At 35.8% G+C, this 20,581-nt stretch overlaps 1 protein-coding gene across 2 annotated transcripts; it reads left to right on the forward strand.

The window, feature by feature from the left end:
• The first annotated feature begins 9,773 nt into the window (after window positions 1-9,773).
• On the forward strand, window positions 9,774-20,285 carry LOC306888608 (sialate O-acetylesterase-like). 2 transcript variants are annotated; one of them, XM_079447038.1, is made up of 10 exons: window positions 9,774-10,398; window positions 14,590-14,751; window positions 16,004-16,164; window positions 16,262-16,400; window positions 16,590-16,764; window positions 18,623-18,747; window positions 18,837-18,970; window positions 19,081-19,235; window positions 19,340-19,532; window positions 19,684-20,285. In XM_079447038.1, the coding sequence occupies exons 1-10, from the start codon at window positions 10,338-10,340 to the stop codon at window positions 19,918-19,920; spliced, it is 1,542 nt and encodes a 513-aa protein (XP_079303164.1). In that variant the 5' UTR covers window positions 9,774-10,337; the 3' UTR covers window positions 19,921-20,285. The 2 variants fall into 2 exon arrangements, with proteins under 2 accessions (XP_079303164.1, XP_079303165.1); XM_079447039.1 differs by having other exon boundaries at window positions 9,904-10,398; window positions 14,593-14,751.
• The last annotated feature ends 296 nt before the right edge of the window (window positions 20,286-20,581 follow it).

A 20,581-nucleotide genomic window follows, 5' to 3' on the forward strand; every position in this document is an offset into this window, starting at 1 on the left:
GTTAATGACGGATTTGTGGACAGCGTAGCATTTGAATTGTGGATTAAAAAATGTATTTATTTATTGTTTATTTATTGTCTGTTTGTTTTTCTTTACTATTTTTTTTTTTTTTGTAAGTTAAATAAAAATGAAAATAATCATATGGGGTAAGATTTTCCCCTCATAATTAACACAGAAGGCCCCAAGTTGCATGCTATTATTGTTATAACTTCATTATTTAATATTTATTGTAATTCATGTGGTTATTATTTAGCAATTCCATGAATTAGATGAACCTGTCAGACATCCTCTCTTTTCATTAACACCTATATAGGCTAATTGAGTGAAATTATCCTGTCTGAATTCATAGTGTCTCTATTATGACATATTTCAATATCTTTAATTAAAATATGGGCAATTAAACATGTAAATATACAGTATATGCCTGTATTTAAGTCACTGAATACATTTACCTATTTACATCTTTTAATATGATTCTGTTTTGTCTGTCATTGGTTATTTAATTATTCAACTAAACTGTCAAACACAATTTAGTTAATTTAAAAATGATAAAATATTTATTTTTAAAAAATTATAATAAAAGTAATTTATACATTACGTAAAAAATAACCCGAGGGGGCTTTTTGCTCCAGTTATGGGGGCCATATTAAAGTGAATAAATAGCAATTCCCTTAATAACACATTGGCTGATGCATCATCATACCACAGTTTAAAAAAAAATCTGTGCATTCCAACATTATGTCAATATGTTACAATTTAAACAATTTATGTTACAATTCTAAATATGTTACAATTTAAAAGTAAATGCACATTGTTCTTAGGGGAGGAGCATCTTCCCCTATACCTTTCACATGGCTATTATCACCATACTGTCCCATGGAGCATGCAATCAATTATACCACTGACAGTTTTGCGTTTGCAATGCATCATTAGACGCACCCTGACTGTTTACATGACACTCCTCATATTGCAGCCTTTTAGTGTGGAGTGTCATGTAAATAGTGGTCATTAGATTGAGATCATACAGCTTGTTCCTGCTGGTGTGATTTATGATGGCCTTATTGCTGTTTGTGTAATTTTATTTGCCTACATGATGGAGCTGTCAGACCCAGGCATGATGAAGAGCATGCAGTAGTTTGGACATATCTGCTGGGATTTTTCACTGTCATGTTCAAAGAGCTTGTCTCTCTCAGAAACTGCTCAGTGGTTTATTGCCTGCCTGTGAGATTAAATCTAGGGCAAAGACACACTCTTTCTGAACATTAGGCGGACAGGAGTTTCCATACACTGACACAGGCCCTTACTACAACTGTTTGGGCAGCCAAAAACTTGTTAAAAAAACAGTGGTGTCATCTGAATAATAAATAAATCATAAATATTTACATATAGATAAGAATAATGAAATTAAAAATGGAACCATCAATGCCAATAAAGAACCTTTATTTTTAAGAGTATAGAAAAACATAAAACATACAAAACAATTAGTTTAGCACACAAACATTGTACTAAAATTACAGTAATATTAATACGACAGTTATCTGAGGTAGTCTAAACTAAAATCGATAACTGAGATATATGGCGCAAGATGTTTTGAAACAAGAGAAAGTGTGCAGTGATTTACATTTATTCATTTAGCTGATGCTTTTATCCAAAGCGACTTACAATTGCTATATATGTCAGAGGTTGCACGCCTCTGGAGCAACTAGGGGTTAAGTGTCTTGCTCAGGGACACATTGGTGTCTCACAGTGGATTCGAACCCGGGTCTCTCACACCAAAGGCATGTGTCTTATCCACTGCGCCATCACCACCCCTTGTGATACAAGAGACAGTCTCAGGCTGTGTCTAAAATTCCCCCATACCCACTATTTTAAGTGGACAGCCATTTGTAGTGGCAACGAGTTGTCGAAAGCGTAGTGATTTTGCCATTGGAGTCATGCAGGGACCGACCCAGGGTGGTGGTAACTTCCAGGCCAGCCTAAAACAATACGTCCTAAACACAGTGCTCTCAACCCACCGTGGCCCTGTCCCAAATCACAACCTTCAACACTCGCGGATGTCCTCAATTTTGTGACGTAATGCCGGTTTGACTGTCTGGTAGAAGGCTGCTGCGGAACTCACCTCAGCGTGGGCTCAAGAGAAGTGTGCATTGATGGCACACAGTACCCTTAAAGGGGTGCTCATGAGCACCCTTCTGAGAGCCAAAATGATGAACGAGGCACCTTACAGTCTTGTGGATTTTCTTGTGCAAGACCACAAGTGCCCATGAAATGTCTCATCTTTATAGGCATTGAACGGTTAAATACACACACATGTATGTGTCAAAATGTTGATCTTTGCAAGTATCCTCATAAACACAGTAGGTCTTAAGTGAAAGCAAACAGCTGAGAAAGAATATACATGTGTAACAGTATATTGTATACAGGCAGTTCTTAAAGTGACAGCAGTCTAATATTCCTGCTGTATGTCATTCATGTTAATCAACAACAAAATAGAGAAACTCTCTCACTTCTCTTGACTAAATCACTATTGTAACTTTAATAAGAATTATACATACATACTGCATATATATATATATATATATATATATATGTGTGTGTGTGTGTGTGTGTGTGTGTGTGTGATCCTGTACCACAAAAGCATAAGGGTATTTTTTTCGAAATTGAGATTTATACATCATCTGAAAGCTGAATAAATAAGCTTTCCATTGATGTGTGGTTTGTTAGGATCTGACAATATTTGGATACTATTTGAAAATCTGGAATCTGAGGGTGCAAAAAAATCTAAATATTGAGAAAATCGCCCTTTAAGTTGTCCAAATGCAGTTAATATATTTACAGTAGGACATTTACAAAATATCTTCATGGAACATGATCTTTACTTAATATCCCAATGATTTTTGGCATTAAAGAAAAATCAATAATTTTGACTCATACAATGTATTTTTGGCTATTGCTACAAATATACTCCAGCGACTTAAGACTGGTTTTGTGTTCCAGGGTCACATATATATATAATTTACACAGTGAAGAATATGCAGTGTTTTTATACATAATTTTTTTTTTATAGAATGCATGTAGCATTTCTTATTTATTTGTTCTACTGTAGTTTTGTGTCCTATTAGTTTCTTATTCTTATTTAATCACTGAATGTTTACTTGTCTTCAGTGAGCTTTTTTATATTGAATCTTGTGAAATTGACACTGGTGACAAGAATTATGAAATCTCTATGTGGGATCAAAACATTTTATATCATAAAACCTTATTTAAAGCAAAATATATATATATATATATATATATATATATATATATATATTGTGATATATATTTTTACCGTGAAGTAAAATTACTATAAGATTTTGGCCAACCCCTACTTCCGGTGCTTTCAGTGTCTGAATTCACTCACTGGCTTTTATTCACTTATTCAGTGGACTATATATTAGAATAATAATGTAGGATTTCAGATATAGACCTATGTCAGACACATTTGTAAACCCATCGATTGTTCACAACACCAATTTAGCTGCATAATCTTAGAGCTGCAATGGACAATGACGAGTATTAGAAAATATCTCACCACTGAATAGCACTATTGACCAGTCTGCATCTAGTATTCCAGAGAGCCGAGTAATAAAAGATTATCAACAACATCAAATTCAAGTTGATCTCAACTTGAAAAAAAGAGAGAGACATTTAAATTACATGAAACTGAAATAGGGACTCCATTAAACCTCTTTAGCTATGAAGGAGCAACCGCTGAGCAATAACATTGTCCTCTGGGTGCTTCCCCCAATGTGTTTTTAAAATGTTCTTCTCTCCTAAATCATGTTAATTATACCTACAAAGCCTTCAGCTCTCCAAATACCTGTCGGCATGATGAAACAGCTTAGCAATTCTTACTAAATTTCAAAGCAATTACAGACTCACAGTCCTTTAAAGCAAGAAGTGCAGCTTCACAGAAAGTGTTAAAGAAGCGTTCCTTTACAAACACAACCACAGACTCATTTAAGCCAGCAGTCTCTCCTCTCCTCATTAAGGGTTGCACTCAATTAAGCCTATAGGTGGGTGACGGCAAAATTGCATCAACAAAATCTAACCTACTCTCATCTGTCCAGACTGAAAGAGAAACAGATGGAAGCAGATCATTCAATGTATTGCGAAGGCTACTACATCTCTATTTAATGGCACTGCTGTGCAGCATCATGTGGCTCTCATACACACATTTTACTGTCATTCGAGCTCCCCCTGCTGATCAGGAGTCTAACTGTAGCTAGCAGATCAACCATCAACATGCATCTATCTTTGTACCACATCCAGCTTGATTTTCTCCGCTCTATAACTCACAACCATGTTCTCCTGCAGTTTTAATGCAGTCCATCTTTGCTATTTAGACAATGCTTTATTTTATTAATGCCGGCCCCATGTTTTATGTTTGAAAGCACTGAATCATTTAACATGAGCTTGGAACTTTGCCATCCATTGGAAAGGAAAATCTGAACATCTAAATTGTGACAGGCACTGGGAAATGAAAACAAAAAAGCTGAGTCTGTAAAAGATTATTACTTTATTATTAGAATGACCTCAATAGGTCATAAAAACATTAAAACCTATTATTTGTTTCAGGCTTAAAGTCACATTCGGTCATAAGGAACAATTGCTGTGACTTTTCAGGACACATTTCTGGGTAATTGAATATAAAATGCATCACAGCAGATGCAAAGTGCAAAGGCTGCGTTCAAAAATTATTTAATTAGCAATGCCTGTCCTCGGAGAAGAACATGCAGTGAATCTCAGGTTAACACCTGCAATGGAGATAACAGTGACTAAGCGATGCATATAATTAAATTCCACCCAATTAATGAGATTTTTGCTGTGAAGGAACACAGTGTCATTGTCAGTCCAATTCACTGCAGAAGTCTAAAGAGTTTATATTATTTTGTGTTTGCGGATTCTATTTTTACTTTTATGATTCTTCCTTTGCATTGAGTGTACATTTACATTTATTCATTTAGCTAACGCTTTGCGACTTACAATTGCTATATATGTCAGAGGTCGCACACTCTGGGAGCAACTAGGGGTTAAGTGTCTTGCTCAGGGACACATTGGTGTCTCACAGTGGATTCGAACCCGGGTCTCTCACACCAAAGGCATGTGTCTTATCCACTGCGCCATCACCACCCCACAGTTTAAGCAAAGGAAGATAAAAGGTACGAAAATGTGGAATGAACTCGTCAGTTTGTAGACACTATAGAGCTTTACTGCCTGAATCAAATGATTTCCACTTTCATCCGTGATCCACTTCCAGTTTTCTGAAAATAAAAATGTTCAGCAAGCAGTTCTAGTAAGGTATCACAGCAAAGAAATGATTTATTTTCCAATATTTAAAAGAGTTGGTAAGCAGGAAATGATATTACAGAATCTATTTTATTTATTTTTGTGCATCAGACTAAAACTGACAGGGGGAAAAATGAAATTGAGAGCATAGTCTCTATACCAGCATTTTTTATTAAGGATGCTAAAATGATTACAAGCTATGTTGAATTTATGCTGGAAATAGGTGTGAAAATATATGCCTCCTTAGATGCTGGTCAGTTATAAGACAATTTGTCAAATTAATGTATATGTCTTCAATCTCAAGACGAATCGAGCTGATGTTCCAGAAACTGGCAATTGTCCAAGTACACAGTTCATGTGCATCTTAAAGCATCTAATAGATCAGCATGCTCGTGTTAAAATTCAGGCCTCATGCTCTCTCTCGGCCGTGTCTTGATTTATAATGCTTTAGGACTCAATTAAAACGCTAATGGCTATCACGATTGCTCGCTTTGCATTTAAATTTTCTTCTCAAGTCATTCTTTCTCTCACCTTCAACCTGTCACTATCCATTATGAAGGAGTCCACAGTAAAATACATCAGTCCCAAGTAGAATGTTACTCTTCATTTGTCAAATGTGACCCTGGACCACAAAGTGTCAATTTTCTTAAGTGTCAATTTGTCGAAATTATATTATCTGAAAGCTGAATAAACAAGCTTTCCATTGATGTATGGTTTGTTAGGATAGGACAAAATTTGATACAACTATTTGAAAATCTGGAATCTGAGGATGCAAAAAATATAAAAGAATTGAGAAAATCACATTTAAAGTTCTCCAAATGAAGTTCTTAGCAATGCATATTACTAATCAAAAATGAAGTTTTGATATATTTATGGTAAGAAATTTACTAAATATCTTAATGGAACATGATCTTTACTTAGACCCATACAATGTATTTTTGGCTATTGCTACAAATATACCCCAGCGACTTAAGACTGGTTTTGTGGTCCAGGGTCACAAATATGGTATTTTAAAGTTTACTAGTCAGTGTTTAAAAATTTTTTTTTTTTTAAAGTTCTGCAGATGTTTGATTTTTGTTTTTTAAAACCACTAATTTTGATTCAAAAACTAAGTTACATAATTTTATTAAATAATATCAAATAGGATATTAGTATCAGGTTTTCAGTAACGTAAATTATAAGCTAAAGTTCAGTTAAATGTTTTATTGTCCCCTATGTTTTATCTATCTATCTATCTATCTATAGATAGATAGATAGATAGATAGATAGATAGATAGATAGATAGATAGATAGATAGATAGATAATAAATAGGCTAAAAAGTAATTATATTACTATATATATATATATATATATATATATATATATATATATATATATAATCTTTATTACAGGCTCTAGGCCCAATAGTTGGACATACAACACATACAACACAAAAAAAAAAAAAAAAAAAACATTTAGATAAACCTATAAAATACACACATTTTTCACAAGAGTCTTAAAAGGCAGTCATACCAATGCTTCCATAGATGTGATTGATATCGGACCGAGCTACACCTGGGACTTGTGAGCCTTACTATAATACCGTTTTGTGACTCATCAAGTCGACACATAAACTTAAACATTAGATTCCTCAAAAGGGCCTGTAAACAGCTTAGCCTCAAGTCACAAAAAAGCTTACTTGCACTGCTGCTCCTGGGCTTCTTCAACAATATCCTCAGACAATCATTATATGCTACCTGCAGTTTACGCATGGTCTCCTTTTTGTAGTTGACCCATAATGGTGCTGCATACATAGGGGTGCAATAAGCACGAAACAAATGCACTTTCACATCATCAGAACAGTAGTGAAATTTCCTAACTAACATGTTCGCTTGGATATACAACATTCGTCTTTGCCTATACATGTCAGCATCATCTTCCATCTTGTCAGTAATAATATGCCCAAGATATTTTGTACAGTTAGATACACAGATACAATGTCCTGACAGGTAAAACATAGGGAAGTGCACCTTCTGATCTTCCTTAGTCCTACATACCAACACAAAACTCTTCCTTGCATTGTACTGTACATCAAACGCAACCCCATACTTGGAGCATATATCCAACAACTGCTGGAACCCAACAGTGCTGGGGGACATAATAGCTAAATATATATATATATATATATATATATATATAATTTAAAAAGTTAGTACTCTGTACATAAATTATTATTATCTTTACAATGGATGGATATACAGTAATATAGAACTAAATACATGTTATAAAATGCAGCACTCAAATTCCTGCTCTGTCCTTCTATCGACCAAGGGGTGCTTGTCCTGAAAAAGCTGAAAACCCCTTGTTTGGCAACACAAAATAAAAGTGCAATTGTTTTTCTAAACTATACATTTTGAAAGGATGAAACATAAGATGTAATTATATCGAAACAAAGAGGAAATAATACACTGTTTTAAAATCATACTTTTAAAAGGAAGTTACCGGTGTTGAGAGTGCTTCTTTTACAACAAACAAGACCACTGGACCTTGAATAAATGTTTCTCTCCTAAGCTAAGCTAGTGTGCAAAACATCTCCATTAACTGAAGTCCTAAGCACAGCATTTTAGTTTAATATAAAAGCAACTGCCTTTGCAGTGTGCTTCAACTTCCTCTAATTATCCAGTAATGACTTCATTGACCATTTAAAACCCCTGTTTCTTCATCCCTTCCCGCTGGTTTTTTAACTAGCCGATTGATCAAACTATTTTCTGCTCTCTCTCTCTGATTAGTCGTATGCAAAGCTTTTATCTTGAATACCATCCCATCAGCTGTAATGATGTAGCAAAGTTAGGCAGTCAATTAGCCTCTGCCAGGATGCAATTAGACTGATGGGATGCCATGTCTACTGAAATGTATGCTAAGATGATGAAGTGGGCCACTGGTGTCTGCATCTATTGACACAGCCTGATTGGTGCTACTTTTAGTGATGGATCGGCATGCACATTACAATACTGAAAACGCCAATTAGACACAAGACTGAAATAAATAAGAATTAAAGACATTTTTTCATCCCAATATGTCAGTGACAATTATTTTGTTTTTCTTTAATAAGTTGTTTACTTGCATTAATACATATGGGAGGAGGGGGTATATAATAATAATAAGAAAAAATTATAATTAATAGAAATTAACACTTTTTTATTTTGTATTATTATTAATTGATCAGTAACCAGTGGGTAGAACACAAAACATATTACAAATCAGGATCATGACAAAAAAAAGTCAATAATAATAATAACAACAACAACAAAAGTAACAAAAACATATTTAAAAAAAAAGAGGGGGGGGGGGGGGGGGGGGGGGGCTACATGCAGAATATTCACCATAACTCATAAAGGAGAAAGGACAAAACATATTATGGGTACCATGCTGGGAACTTCACTAATCCCAAAGATCTAAATGGTTCTTCACACATTCTGTTAAATGACATAAGTTTACCCATAAGATGAAATCTTACTTTTTATATAAGTTTTTTATCATAAATAGCCATTCCCAAGGATGATTCTCAAAATCTTCTGTTGGTTTGTACAGCCCACTTGCAGCTTAAGTCCCACCCACCTGCGGCTGGCACCGCTGGCTCCGACCTCCGTTTATACCCATCTCGGTTATGTTGGGAAGGACAAGCGAGGCGAGCTCCGTGGAATTTACTCAGAAGCAATGCATCCTGGATTGTGCAGTGTCCACTGCATGCAAGTCTATTGTGCTGAATGAATAATTGTACATGATTTGAGTCATCAGAAATAAAATCATTTACCCACCCTGAGATTTCAGATTAATACATTGATTTGTGTAACATCTTCTGAAGAACATTAGTCTGTCATGTAATTTGATTTTAAAAAAATTTGAAAAATAAAAATGTGCAGTACAGGCAAATGGTAACTACATTTTCTTAACAGTACTCAACATTTTCTTTATGTATCACACATTTACCTCCAAAGTGCAATTGCATCTCACTTTAATGTTCCTTAAAAGGCTACTGTAGAAGAATTGTAGAAGTAAAATGTAATAACCAGAAATATGCTTAAATTACTACAGTTAAAGGACTTAAAATGACACCATCGCGAAGCATGGTAAAAGGTGTAAAGACATGATTTCAATTTTGACAGTGAATGGTATTGAATACAAATAATAATGACAAAACTAAGAATAAGACATAATTTCATTGTTAACAGTGAAATTGGACAAACACAATGACAAAACTATGAATTTCAGTTTAAACTACTATGAAAATGTATTATATTTATGTCATTCTAAACTACCATGAAATCCTGTATACTTGCAGCATAAGCTCCTCCCACTTGCTGTTCTCAAACTCCTCCTACTTGCTGCTCTTGGCGTTAGCTCCTCCCACTTGCAGGTCTCCGGGCTGCAGCTATCACTACATGCCGGTGATCGGTTCTGCGCAGATTTTGCTCATCTCAAACAAGCCTTAGGTCTGCCGCCTTGTTACACGTCACGTGAGTGACAGCGGAACGCCCCATATCTCATGTCTCTCCTTTAACTAAAAAGCTATTACAAAAACACCGCCCACTGAGCTATAGCAAAAAACGAAGAAAACTTGCACTTTCCCCTCGGTCCCTTACTGAAAGCACCGCGGAGAGTGAGCTCTCCCGGCTTAATGCACATTGCGACTGCTTGTGCGGGGCAGTGCTTATTACATCGACCGAAAATTATGAAAAAGAAGGCTGTGAAACATGATCAGCTTTGCCCTTTTGGTGGTCACACTGTTTAGATTGTTTTATGGCAAGTCGATTTGGAGTTATTGCCGTTTATCGTTGAATGTGTCACGAATATCGAAAACAAAACCAACTTAACCCCGCTTTTTTATTCTAAGGAACTTCTCAAATCCATTTCACTGTCAATCTAAGTGACCGGTTTGACAACTTTGTTGAACCATGAACTAAAGGCTGCCTGCATTGCTTGCTTTTAAGTGAATGCACTTCCTTCTTTTCAATCACTTGCAGAGATGCTGACGACGGTAACTTTCTCGCTACTATTGAGCGCATTTGCCAGTGTTTTACCGGCAGGTAAGTCAGTACTTTTTGATATACATTGATTTACATGAACTAAATATTTTTTCACGTTTCCTACAATTTGCTTTCCAACAAGGTTTTGATAAGCGTTTGTGCATGATGTTTGCAGACGCTGTACGAATGGTTTGATTGCAATAAGGAAATAGTTGAGCACAAACGTGTGGAATTCAGATGAAGTGCAATGCAGCGAGGCAGTATCGATGTAGTTGTGGCTGTTGTTGTTCTTTTAAGCGAATGCATGAGCGGATTATAAGCATTTGTAGTGAGTCGATGATTTGACTGAGAGCAGAACGTAACTTGCATTAATTGTCAGATGGCAGAAAAGACCAAAAAAAAAAAAAGAATTGGTTTTATAACCGTCAGCAAAACGCATAATATGTGCTTACAATGGACTTTACAGGAATGTGTTTACAGCTTGTCACGTTATTGATCACGTGATGACGTATTAGCGTCATGACGTAAAGACATGAACGTTACTGGACAGTGTTGCCTGATTGGACGGTTTTCAATTTGATTGGCTTGGGCAGGTGAACAACATGTTTTTGGTCAGTTTGGCGGTTTTCAAAACGCATATAAATTGTATAGGCTAATTGTTTAACAAACAAGCCCAAGTGTGTACATATAGCCTACTGCATGCATCCAATCAGTCATCACAACGTTAACACACACACACACACACACTCTCTCTCTCTCTCTCTCTCTCTCTCTCTCTCTCACACACACTGCTAAGAGACTGGTGCTGATGTTGACTTCTCGGCCGCACTTTTAGCCAATCGCTATAGTATTTAGGGATCAGCAGACAGACGTGATGATTCATGAGCGACGGGTTTTTAATGATTTTGAATGTATAACTGAAAGTGACCATAATGCCTATAAGCTCGATGGTAAAGAGGAGTGTTTTAACTCTCATTACACCTGCTGAGGGATATGACATGAAGGATGCATCACTTCAGCTCCGAAATCAGAGCACAGTTAAATTATTTAATCAAAAACTATATCTATACGATCCTGTCTATTATCTTTTAACACTAGAAATCCCAGAGAGCAGCCATTTGGCTTTTCTACCTATAAAACCCGCAGGACAGCCAATGGGCTGGAAGGCTTTAGGCTAATATCCTTAATCAGCTGTAAACAGTTGCTTTTGTTATGTAAACAATGTGGGGCCATGCTGAGCCACTTCAAGGAAACTTGTGTTTCACGTTGCCATCTTAGGGAGAAATCAACACACATGTTTTTTTTTTTTTCCTTTGTTGCTGAGATTTATTGATAAAAACAGTACAAAATAAAATAAAAAAGAAACCAACCATTTGTACACATATTTACAAATAATATTAAAAAGTGAGTGAGTACATTCCAGCAATCACTCACAATCCTGGCACTGCCATGGTATCTCCCGTCTGCATTTACCACATGTGTATCTGTAGCAGTGAACACATCGCACAGTGGCATGATTGTTCTTGCATTGGTGTTTGACCTGACACATGGCTCTTTTTCCAGGGCTAGGTGTGGAGGGTTGTGTCCGAAGCAATTGTTCTTTTCTTGCCTTCTTCGCACACATATGAGAGTTAGCCAACTCTCTTGCAAGCTCCACCAGGAAGTCCACCCGTCTTTCCTGCCTTCCGGTGCATGCTTGATACAGCACATGTGCATTCAGTGCTGCCATGTCAATCATGTTATAGAACACGGCAACTGGCCAGCGCCGTGTCCCTGTGCGGACAGTGTACTCCCGCACCATCTGGTCCATCACATCCACGCCGCACTTTGTGGTGTTGTAAAGGGTGACAGTGTTTGGCTTCCTTTTGGTGGTATTATCAGTCTGAATCACGCTGTGCATGCTGCTAAGAATGTAGACGGTCTTCTTCCGTTTGTAGGACGGGTTGTAGGGTTGTAGGACGTGATGCAATTGGTGACAAATGATCCCCACACACTGGAAATTGCAGCAAACTTATCAGTCTTTGCTCGATCACTCCGGGTGGACCTGTCATCAAAGCGTAGGTGTCGCATGATGTCTTGGAAGCGGTTTCGCGGCATTGTTCCAATGATATGTGGGTTTCCCAGGTTTGCTGACCAGCAGTCACGTAGTGATGGAACCTTGGTAAGCCCCCGCAAGATGACAATTGCAATAAATGCCATTAGTTCAGGGAGGGCCATGAACCAATGAACATGCTCCGTTTCCTGTGCATGTTGAATAGTCCATTCTTGAATGCTATGAAGCATGTCAAGAGTGATGAAACACAGGAAGCTCTGAAGGCGACTCGAGATACTGTTCCTGGCCTTAGCCGTTGGCTCTCCATCTGCAGCGTACGCTTTGATTGGGGTGAAAGGGAGACGCGTCCCCACCTGTTCTTCACGCCACACTGTGCCATCTTTCGCTGTCTCTGTCAGGTCAGTCCCCAAACGGGCTCTCTTTTTTGGTTGAGGAGCAGTCTCCTCATCTGCAGTGTGAACAAATTCAAATTGTGAGCAATGGAAAAGTCAAATGATATCACAAATGCATGCATAGATACTAATAATAATTCCAGTATCTCCTTCTCTGTATCGGAATGTCTGAAATATCTTCCTAAATAAAAAGATACAACTAAAGCAAAGAAACAACTAATAATGTTTTGCACTTCAGATGGCAGTGAATGTCTGCTAAGTAGTACAAACAAAAAAGTGGACAATACAAAAAAGGCAGAGTAAATATTTATGTCACTCCACTTTGCTTTTTTGGTGTTTTCCACTTACTGGTTTGAAATGAAATAGGAAATAATATGAAATGAAACTTGGATTGGTATATCCTTTGAAACTGCTGGACTTGTTAGTTTTGACTATGTGCAAAAGCAAAATTATATTCAATATGAACTTCACGAAAGACTTGGTTCTGTGTGTAATTATAGAGCAACACGAAAGTAAGAGCACTGTTGTTGTTGTTTATATATATATATATGTTTGTTTGTTTGTTTGTTTGTTTGTTTGTTTGTCGGATTATCATACAGAATGACACATTATTTTGACAGTTAATGTTTTGAGCGGGTTTTTGTAAATAATCCATCCAATCTGGCAACACTGTTACTGCAGCAAGTTTTGTGGGAAAATACAAATGGGGTGTGTTTTTGTTCATATCAAAATGTCACGCGCACCAATGGGATAATGTTAAAAATAGGATTATCTGTATTACAGTTATTTTGTACAATCTAAATACCTTAGAAAAATAGAGCTTAAATTGAATTATTTTAAATAAGAGAATATTTCATTTACTCATGTCCACAAAAATTGTCAACTATCTTTCTAATTAGCCACTCCCTGAAAAAAAAAAAAAACATAAAACATTTATCATAAAACTTTGACCATGTGATGTCATTTTCTTCTGTGGCATTTTGAACGTTACGGTAAATGTCCTCTTCGTTTCTTGGTATTTCATCTTTAAGTGATCTATTGTCAAGGAGTATTATTAATTGCCCATCAACTGTGTTGGATAAATTATGGTTTACAATATTTTTATTCAAAATGTTCTTTTTAAATCAAATAAATTAAATTAAATTGAAAATTTAATAAATTCAACATCTCGCTATGATTCATTGTTGACTTTCTTTCTGCTCATTACTATATGTAGATATGATATTCTCCATATTATAAATCAATGTTTCCACGATGTTTCCAGTTCAACATTCCCCTTCTATCACAACTCAGCGACTTATGTATCATCTAGAATTGGGTGATTCTCACTTGTAAATACAATTTCACTCTGTAAGTTATGTGCTTTGAACTCGTAATTACAATATGTCGGATTCCACCTGAAAGACACAACACAAGTCTGCTTGGCTACATCCTAAAGGTTTCTGCCCTGTGGTCATGGCATTAGAATACAATTAAAAGTGAGGGAAAACACTTATCTAAATGTTGGAATATATAATGTTGAAAGGATTGGGAGATGTGAATTATACACTCAATTCATTCCTGAAAATATGCTGAATGAAGGACTCAAAACAAAGGCTGCCTTCCAATGGTCCTTCAAATTGAGATGGCCTTCGATGGCCCTTAATGACGCGGCAGCTAAGGTCTACAGCCGGATGCATCCTTCAAACACCTGGATTGTTTGAAGCTAACTGTTTGCAGAATCAGGTCACATGAATCAGTAGCATTTCCCCATCACTACAGAACAATCGTATCATAAAGCTTAATCTAATTTCCTTGTATTCCCAGCAGAAGTGTTTCGGTTCTCTTCTTATTATGGGAATCACATGGTTCTTCAGAAGGCCCCAGCCAAAGCAGTCGTGTGGGGATTTGGACAGACAGGTGCCAAGGTTGTGGTGACATTGTCAGGACCTTACAAAGTCTCTGAAAACCCTACTACTGTTATCAATGGTAAGTATCAGTTACACAATATTTTCCAGTAAAGTCTGCTTTAAATGAAGAGTTCATCCAACAATGCAAATTCTGTTCTTTACTCAGACTCTTGTCATTTCAAACCTTGTATGACTTAAAGTGATCATTTAATTAATATCCACTTAAAATAATTCAGTACAATAACCATGTATTCTGACTAGGATTGGTATCGTTTGAATTTGATCAATTCCGATTCTTCCCAATTTCGATTCCAATGTGGTTAAAAAAAATGAAGTAAACATTTAGATATCAAACACATTTATTCTGTGCCTCTTTTTTGCAAAACATGGAATTGCTGCTGAATACCATGAACAAAAATCAGCTGGATACACAAAAACTGGACTTGATTAAGAGCTGTTTGTGTGCAAAATAGAGCTGCACGGTTCTGGATAAATTGCCACTTTTTCTAATGGATGTTGTGGTTCTCTCACAATTCTGAAGAAAACACATTAGACAACTAATCAAAATCTCATGGAATGGAATGATTCAATGGCTCACTCAAGATTTGCTTGTTTCATTACTGGATGAATCAGTGTTTTTGAATGAATCTCCTGTATGAATGATTCAAAGACTAATTTTAACAGCCCCTTTTGACCACCAAAAAAAAAAAAAATGCACACAAAGGAATTGGTAGGCAGAATTGATTTTTAAATTTTACAACAAGTATCCAATTCCTGATCTTAAACCCCTTAACTGTCACTCACAGTTTTGAACATAGAGATTATAGAGCACTATTCAAACTTAAATGTTTATAATTCATGAACGAAAACATTTTGTAACATGATTTTTATGTACCATTTCCATGGTAATGCAATGTCTGATTTTAAAATGGGTTTCAAAGGATGAATTTTGAGATTTTAAGTTTTCAACTATATCATTTCTTATGATTTCTAAAGCGTGAGAGGGAAAAAGGCAACTAGGAAAAATGTCAGAACTCCTGTTGATGTAGATTTTTCAGGTGCACTCTTGTCATAAATTAATCTATTCATTTGCCTACATAATTTTTTAACAAAAAAGGTGGAAAAATATCTATTTAGGAGTCTTAGACCTTTCCAATGATATATCGTTTGTATAGTTTGATTAGATTAGGATTTAATTGTAAAATAGTGAAGTAAATTTAGGTTGCCCGTATACGGGCAGGTGACAGTTAAGGGGTTTTAAATATCTGATTCTGGAATTGGAATTGATTTTCAATTCCCAACCCTAATATTGACTTTAAATACCTTCTCAGGTATTTGGCGCACAACTCTCAAACCTGTGGAGGCTGGTGGTCCCTACATATTGACTGCATATCAGAGCATAAGTAATAGCTCAATCACACTGACAGATGTGCTCTTTGGAGACACCTGGTTATGTAGCGGACAAAGTAACATGGCATTCACTGTTGGTCAAGTAAGTGAATATCTCTTAACTCAAAGTCTTTGATATGCTTATTCCTCTATTTTCATATGTGATGTAATACACATGAATGTCACTTGTTCTTCAAAAGGTCTTTAATGCAACAGAGGAGCTGGTCTTGGCCTCTAAGTTCCCTGACGTCAGGATCTTCCAGGCTGCCTTGGAGCATAGCGATGAGGAACTAATTGATCTTGCAAGAGTGGAAGTCCCTTGGTCCCAGCCAACAGCGGGTATGGAATATGGTCTGAAACACAAGCTAATGAGATATTTGTTGCATTCCTGTTTTATCTTAAGGGTGATGTCAAACTTGTTTTTGTCTCCAGAGAAAAGTGAAAACAAATGTATGCAGAACTCCCTACTTTTTCCTGAAGAAATTTTAAGCAGCTGTTCTTGTTGTCTTTTTGTGTTTATTGTTCAAGAATTGCTCGGTGGAAAGAAATTCAGCCATTTCTCTGCAGTTTGCTGGCTCTTTGGTCGCTATCTCTACAAAACTCTGAAGTATCCCATAGGGCTAGTACACTCAAGTTGGGGAGGCACACCTGTGGAGGCCTGGTCATCCCCAAGGGCACTTCACAAGTGTGGTTTGATGAAAAGGTACGATGCCAGACCACAATACTTTGATGTTCTGTATTAAGATTTCTATTTCAAATAAATGCTGTTCTTTTCAACCTCCTATTCTTCAAAGAAGTTTTCACAAAAAAGCACTGTTTTCATCATTTGATAATAATAATAAGAGATGTTTTTTGAGCACCATATCAGTATATTAGAATGACTTTTGAAACATCTTATCACACTGAGAACTGGATTAATGGCTGCTGAAAATGTATGCCATCACAGGAACAAATGCCATTTTAATATATTAAAATAGAAAAGATTTTTTAAATTGTAATATTACACAATATTACCATTTTATTGTATGCAGCCAAATGAGCATAAGAGGCTTCCTTTCTATATATATATATATATATATATATATATATAAGGATCCCTGCAGACCATTATGACTGTCAAGGTCAAGAAGTATGTAAAAATATCAAATAATTTGAACAATTTATGGCAAGGCAAGATCAGGTTTAAAAATATGTTGTGATTAAAAAAACAAAAAACAAACTTGAAATATTTTTAATAAAGATTAAGATGTGCGCACTCATGTTTTCAAGATGTAAAGATAAACTGCATGATGATTCAGTTTAATCCGTTTCTGGAAATGGTGTAACAGTTTTTCAAAACTATATGAAACCAAAAAGTAGTATAACAAGTAGTACATAGTAGCAGCAACACTGTCATTTTTATTTTTTTTCCAAAAAGTTGTTTCATCTTAAAATAATTTGTTACCCCGTTGACTTAATTTTTGTTTAGTCAACTTGAAATTTTACTTTACTGACTTACTTTTACTTTTAGACATTTAGCAGACGCTTTTATCCAAAGCGACTTATAAATAAGAAAAAGTAACTAAAACTAAAAGTCAAAACTCTGTAAATACTATATACACGCATTTAAGAAAATAAAGAAATGAAATAAAATTGACAAATGCATACAACACTTCAATACTAAACATTTAAATGAAAACAATTAAATGCGCTAAAAACAATTCAAAATATTAAAACAACAAAAGGTACGAGTATAATAATGCTTCTAACATAACACTAAGCCAAACACAAAAAAACTACATATGTATGTACAGCCATATACATATACATACATATAAAAAAATCAATATATATTATTTTCCATATAGTATGAATTACTAAAATAACTAAAATTAAATCAAACTAAAACTGAATAAACAACCTATACAGACATCAACACTGAGCCAAGCACACCTTTTAAAACAACAGCAACTTACTTACACATAGTAAGAAATGGTTATAAAAACTGAAACCGAAGTGAGGTTGTAGGAAAGAGGAAAAATAAAAAGCGATACTTATCCTTTGCCGGTGTCGTCGCATGGTAGAGTCGATGGTCTTTACACTATTTGGTCTTAAACGAGGAGGGCTTTACACGGCGGCTGCCGCGGTATAATAACCTATTTTATACCCATCTAACAAATCACTATTTGAATTCAGCTGGACCCACTTTCCTGTTCATCACTAAAAATGGCCAAGCAAGTGCAGACACTGACAAGATACGCGATACAGTATGAGAACAAACGCGATTTCAGCAAGGCTCAACACAGTAAACAAAATAAGATAAAACTTTAATTTAAAATAAATGTTAAGTTACTCAGTTAATTTAAGGGACAACTGGATTTTTAGTTGAATAAACTAAAAATTTTAAGTCAGTGGGGTAACAAATTAAGTTAAACTTTTTTTTTTTTTTTTTTTTTTTGTTATACACTCATATCATGTACTTATTACATAAGTAAAAAAATAAATAAAGTTGGTGCAGTACAGTACTTCTCTTTTTACATGTTTAACTTCTGTACCTGAATTTCCTGCACCATTCCCCATAGTGTTTTACCTGTACAAAGTAACTTCTTGGAAAGTGCCTCTGTTCAATGGAACAGTTCAGTGCTCTGGAATGCCATGATTCATCCATTACTCAACATGACAGTAACAGGAGCCATATGGTACCAAGGTATTAATTTTCAGGTGAAGAATTATAGAGCTGTAAATCAATTATAACATAAAAAAACAAAGTGAAAATAGCAAGTCTTTGCATCTCAGGTGAGGCTAATACAAACTATAACAGGGATACATACAACTGCTCTTTCCCTGTGATGATTGACGACTGGAGGATGGCTTTCCATGAAGGCTCAAATGGCCAGACTCCACTAGACTTCCCATTTGGATTTGTACAGGTGCCACTGAATAGTCAGTAATGGACGAAAAATATCTTAACAGTACTTTTGACAGGAGCCATGTGTCATCAATACTTAAACATCAAATTGTACTTCCATTTCATCTCTAGCTAAGCACATATCGTGAAAACGATCCACAAGATGGGTTCAGAGAAATACGCTGGCATCAGACCGCAGATTATGGCTATGCCCCTAATGAGCGCATGAAGAACACCTTTATGGCTGTTGCTATCGACGTACCTGATGATAGGTCCCCCTGGGGCAGGTGAGGAGGAGCACAAACTGTAGTTAAAGTGGTATTCAAATTGTTTACTGGAAGTCCTGAAATCTAACATGCTGATTTGCTTGTTTTGGTGGGGGGTATAATAGTATCCACCCAGAGGATAAACAGGATGTGGCATACAGACTTGTGCTAGGGGCAAGAGCTGTTGCCTATGGGGAGAAGAATGTGTCTTTCCAAGGACCTTTCCCTATTCATGCCGTGCTCAAACAGGATTTCATTTGCATTGTGTTCAATCAGGGTATTAATGCCATTACCGGTGAAAAACGTTTTTTTTTTGAGGTAAGATCTCCTTCAAATACATTAATTCAATTTGCAAAAAATACACATTCATACAAGGAACAGTTTTAAGTTTGAAGTGAGAATGCTTCTTTTGAACTGACCTTAACTAACTAATAATGTATGTTTTAATTTTAATATTTTTTTACCATAGATCTGCTGCTCTGACGATAAGATGTGTGAATCAGATGACAAATGGTTGCCTGTTGAGATTGTAAAACATGGCTTTAATTATGTCCATGTATCTACACCAAAATGTCCAGCTGCTGATATTACTGCAGTGCGTTATCTCTGGACAGACTGGCCTTGTAAATTCAAAGCCTGCCCCATCTACAGCTCTGATGGTCTCTTACCTGGCCCACCGTTTATCCTGGCCATAACAAACCAGTGACCTGGGGGTCCACTGCACATTTGCCTCTATTATCTGACATGCTCAGTTTGGTTGATAAAGCACTCATCTGCTGATGAGTTGATGATCTGAATCAAGTGTGTAAGGAAGACATACAAAATAAAAAATAAAAAAATAATTATGTGAATGTACAAAATATTTTTTTTGAGAGATTTTGAATGTATTTCTTTAAATATTTTTGAGCGACATAATCTCTAAATATGTTTGTAATTTGAACTCTTTGATTGGAGAGCTGTTTTCCACCCCAATTTAATCAGTTTGCACTTTAGATGTGCTCTTTTGTGAAAGGCTACAATAAGTTTACTTTTTATGTGACACAACATTAAACGTTTTGTATTGTCAGGCTTAGTTTTATTGTCTGAGGTCGAGTTTTGTCACCATTAAGCAGTTTTGCCTGTAAGATGTGGTCAAACAAATATTTACAAGAGACACTCACAGGAAACCAGATATGTCTTCATTCTAGGAAACACTGCCATAAAACAGTTTTCAGAAAAGCACTGCTGATTAGAACCAATTATGATAGTTAATAAAAATATATATATATATATGCAAATTTTCTAAATATAAAATATATGTAAAGTACAGAAACAGAAATATATTTTGTGAAGCAGAGAAGATGAGGACCACACATACCTACACAGAC

Source organism: Barbus barbus, assembly GCF_936440315.1.
Source record: "Barbus barbus genome assembly, chromosome: 22".
Taxonomy (NCBI): domain Eukaryota; kingdom Metazoa; phylum Chordata; class Actinopteri; order Cypriniformes; family Cyprinidae; genus Barbus; species Barbus barbus.

Coding starts and splice junctions, on each gene's coding strand:
- LOC306888608 (XM_079447038.1), top strand. CDS start 10,338: ATGCTGACGACGGTAACTTTCTCGCTACTATTGAGCGCATTTGCCAGT. Junction 10,399..14,589: donor TGCCAGTGTTTTACCGGCAG/GTAAGTCAGTAC, acceptor TTGTATTCCCAG/CAGAAGTGTTTCGGTTCTCT. Junction 18,971..19,080: donor TCCCATTTGGATTTGTACAG/GTGCCACTGAAT, acceptor TTTCATCTCTAG/CTAAGCACATATCGTGAAAA.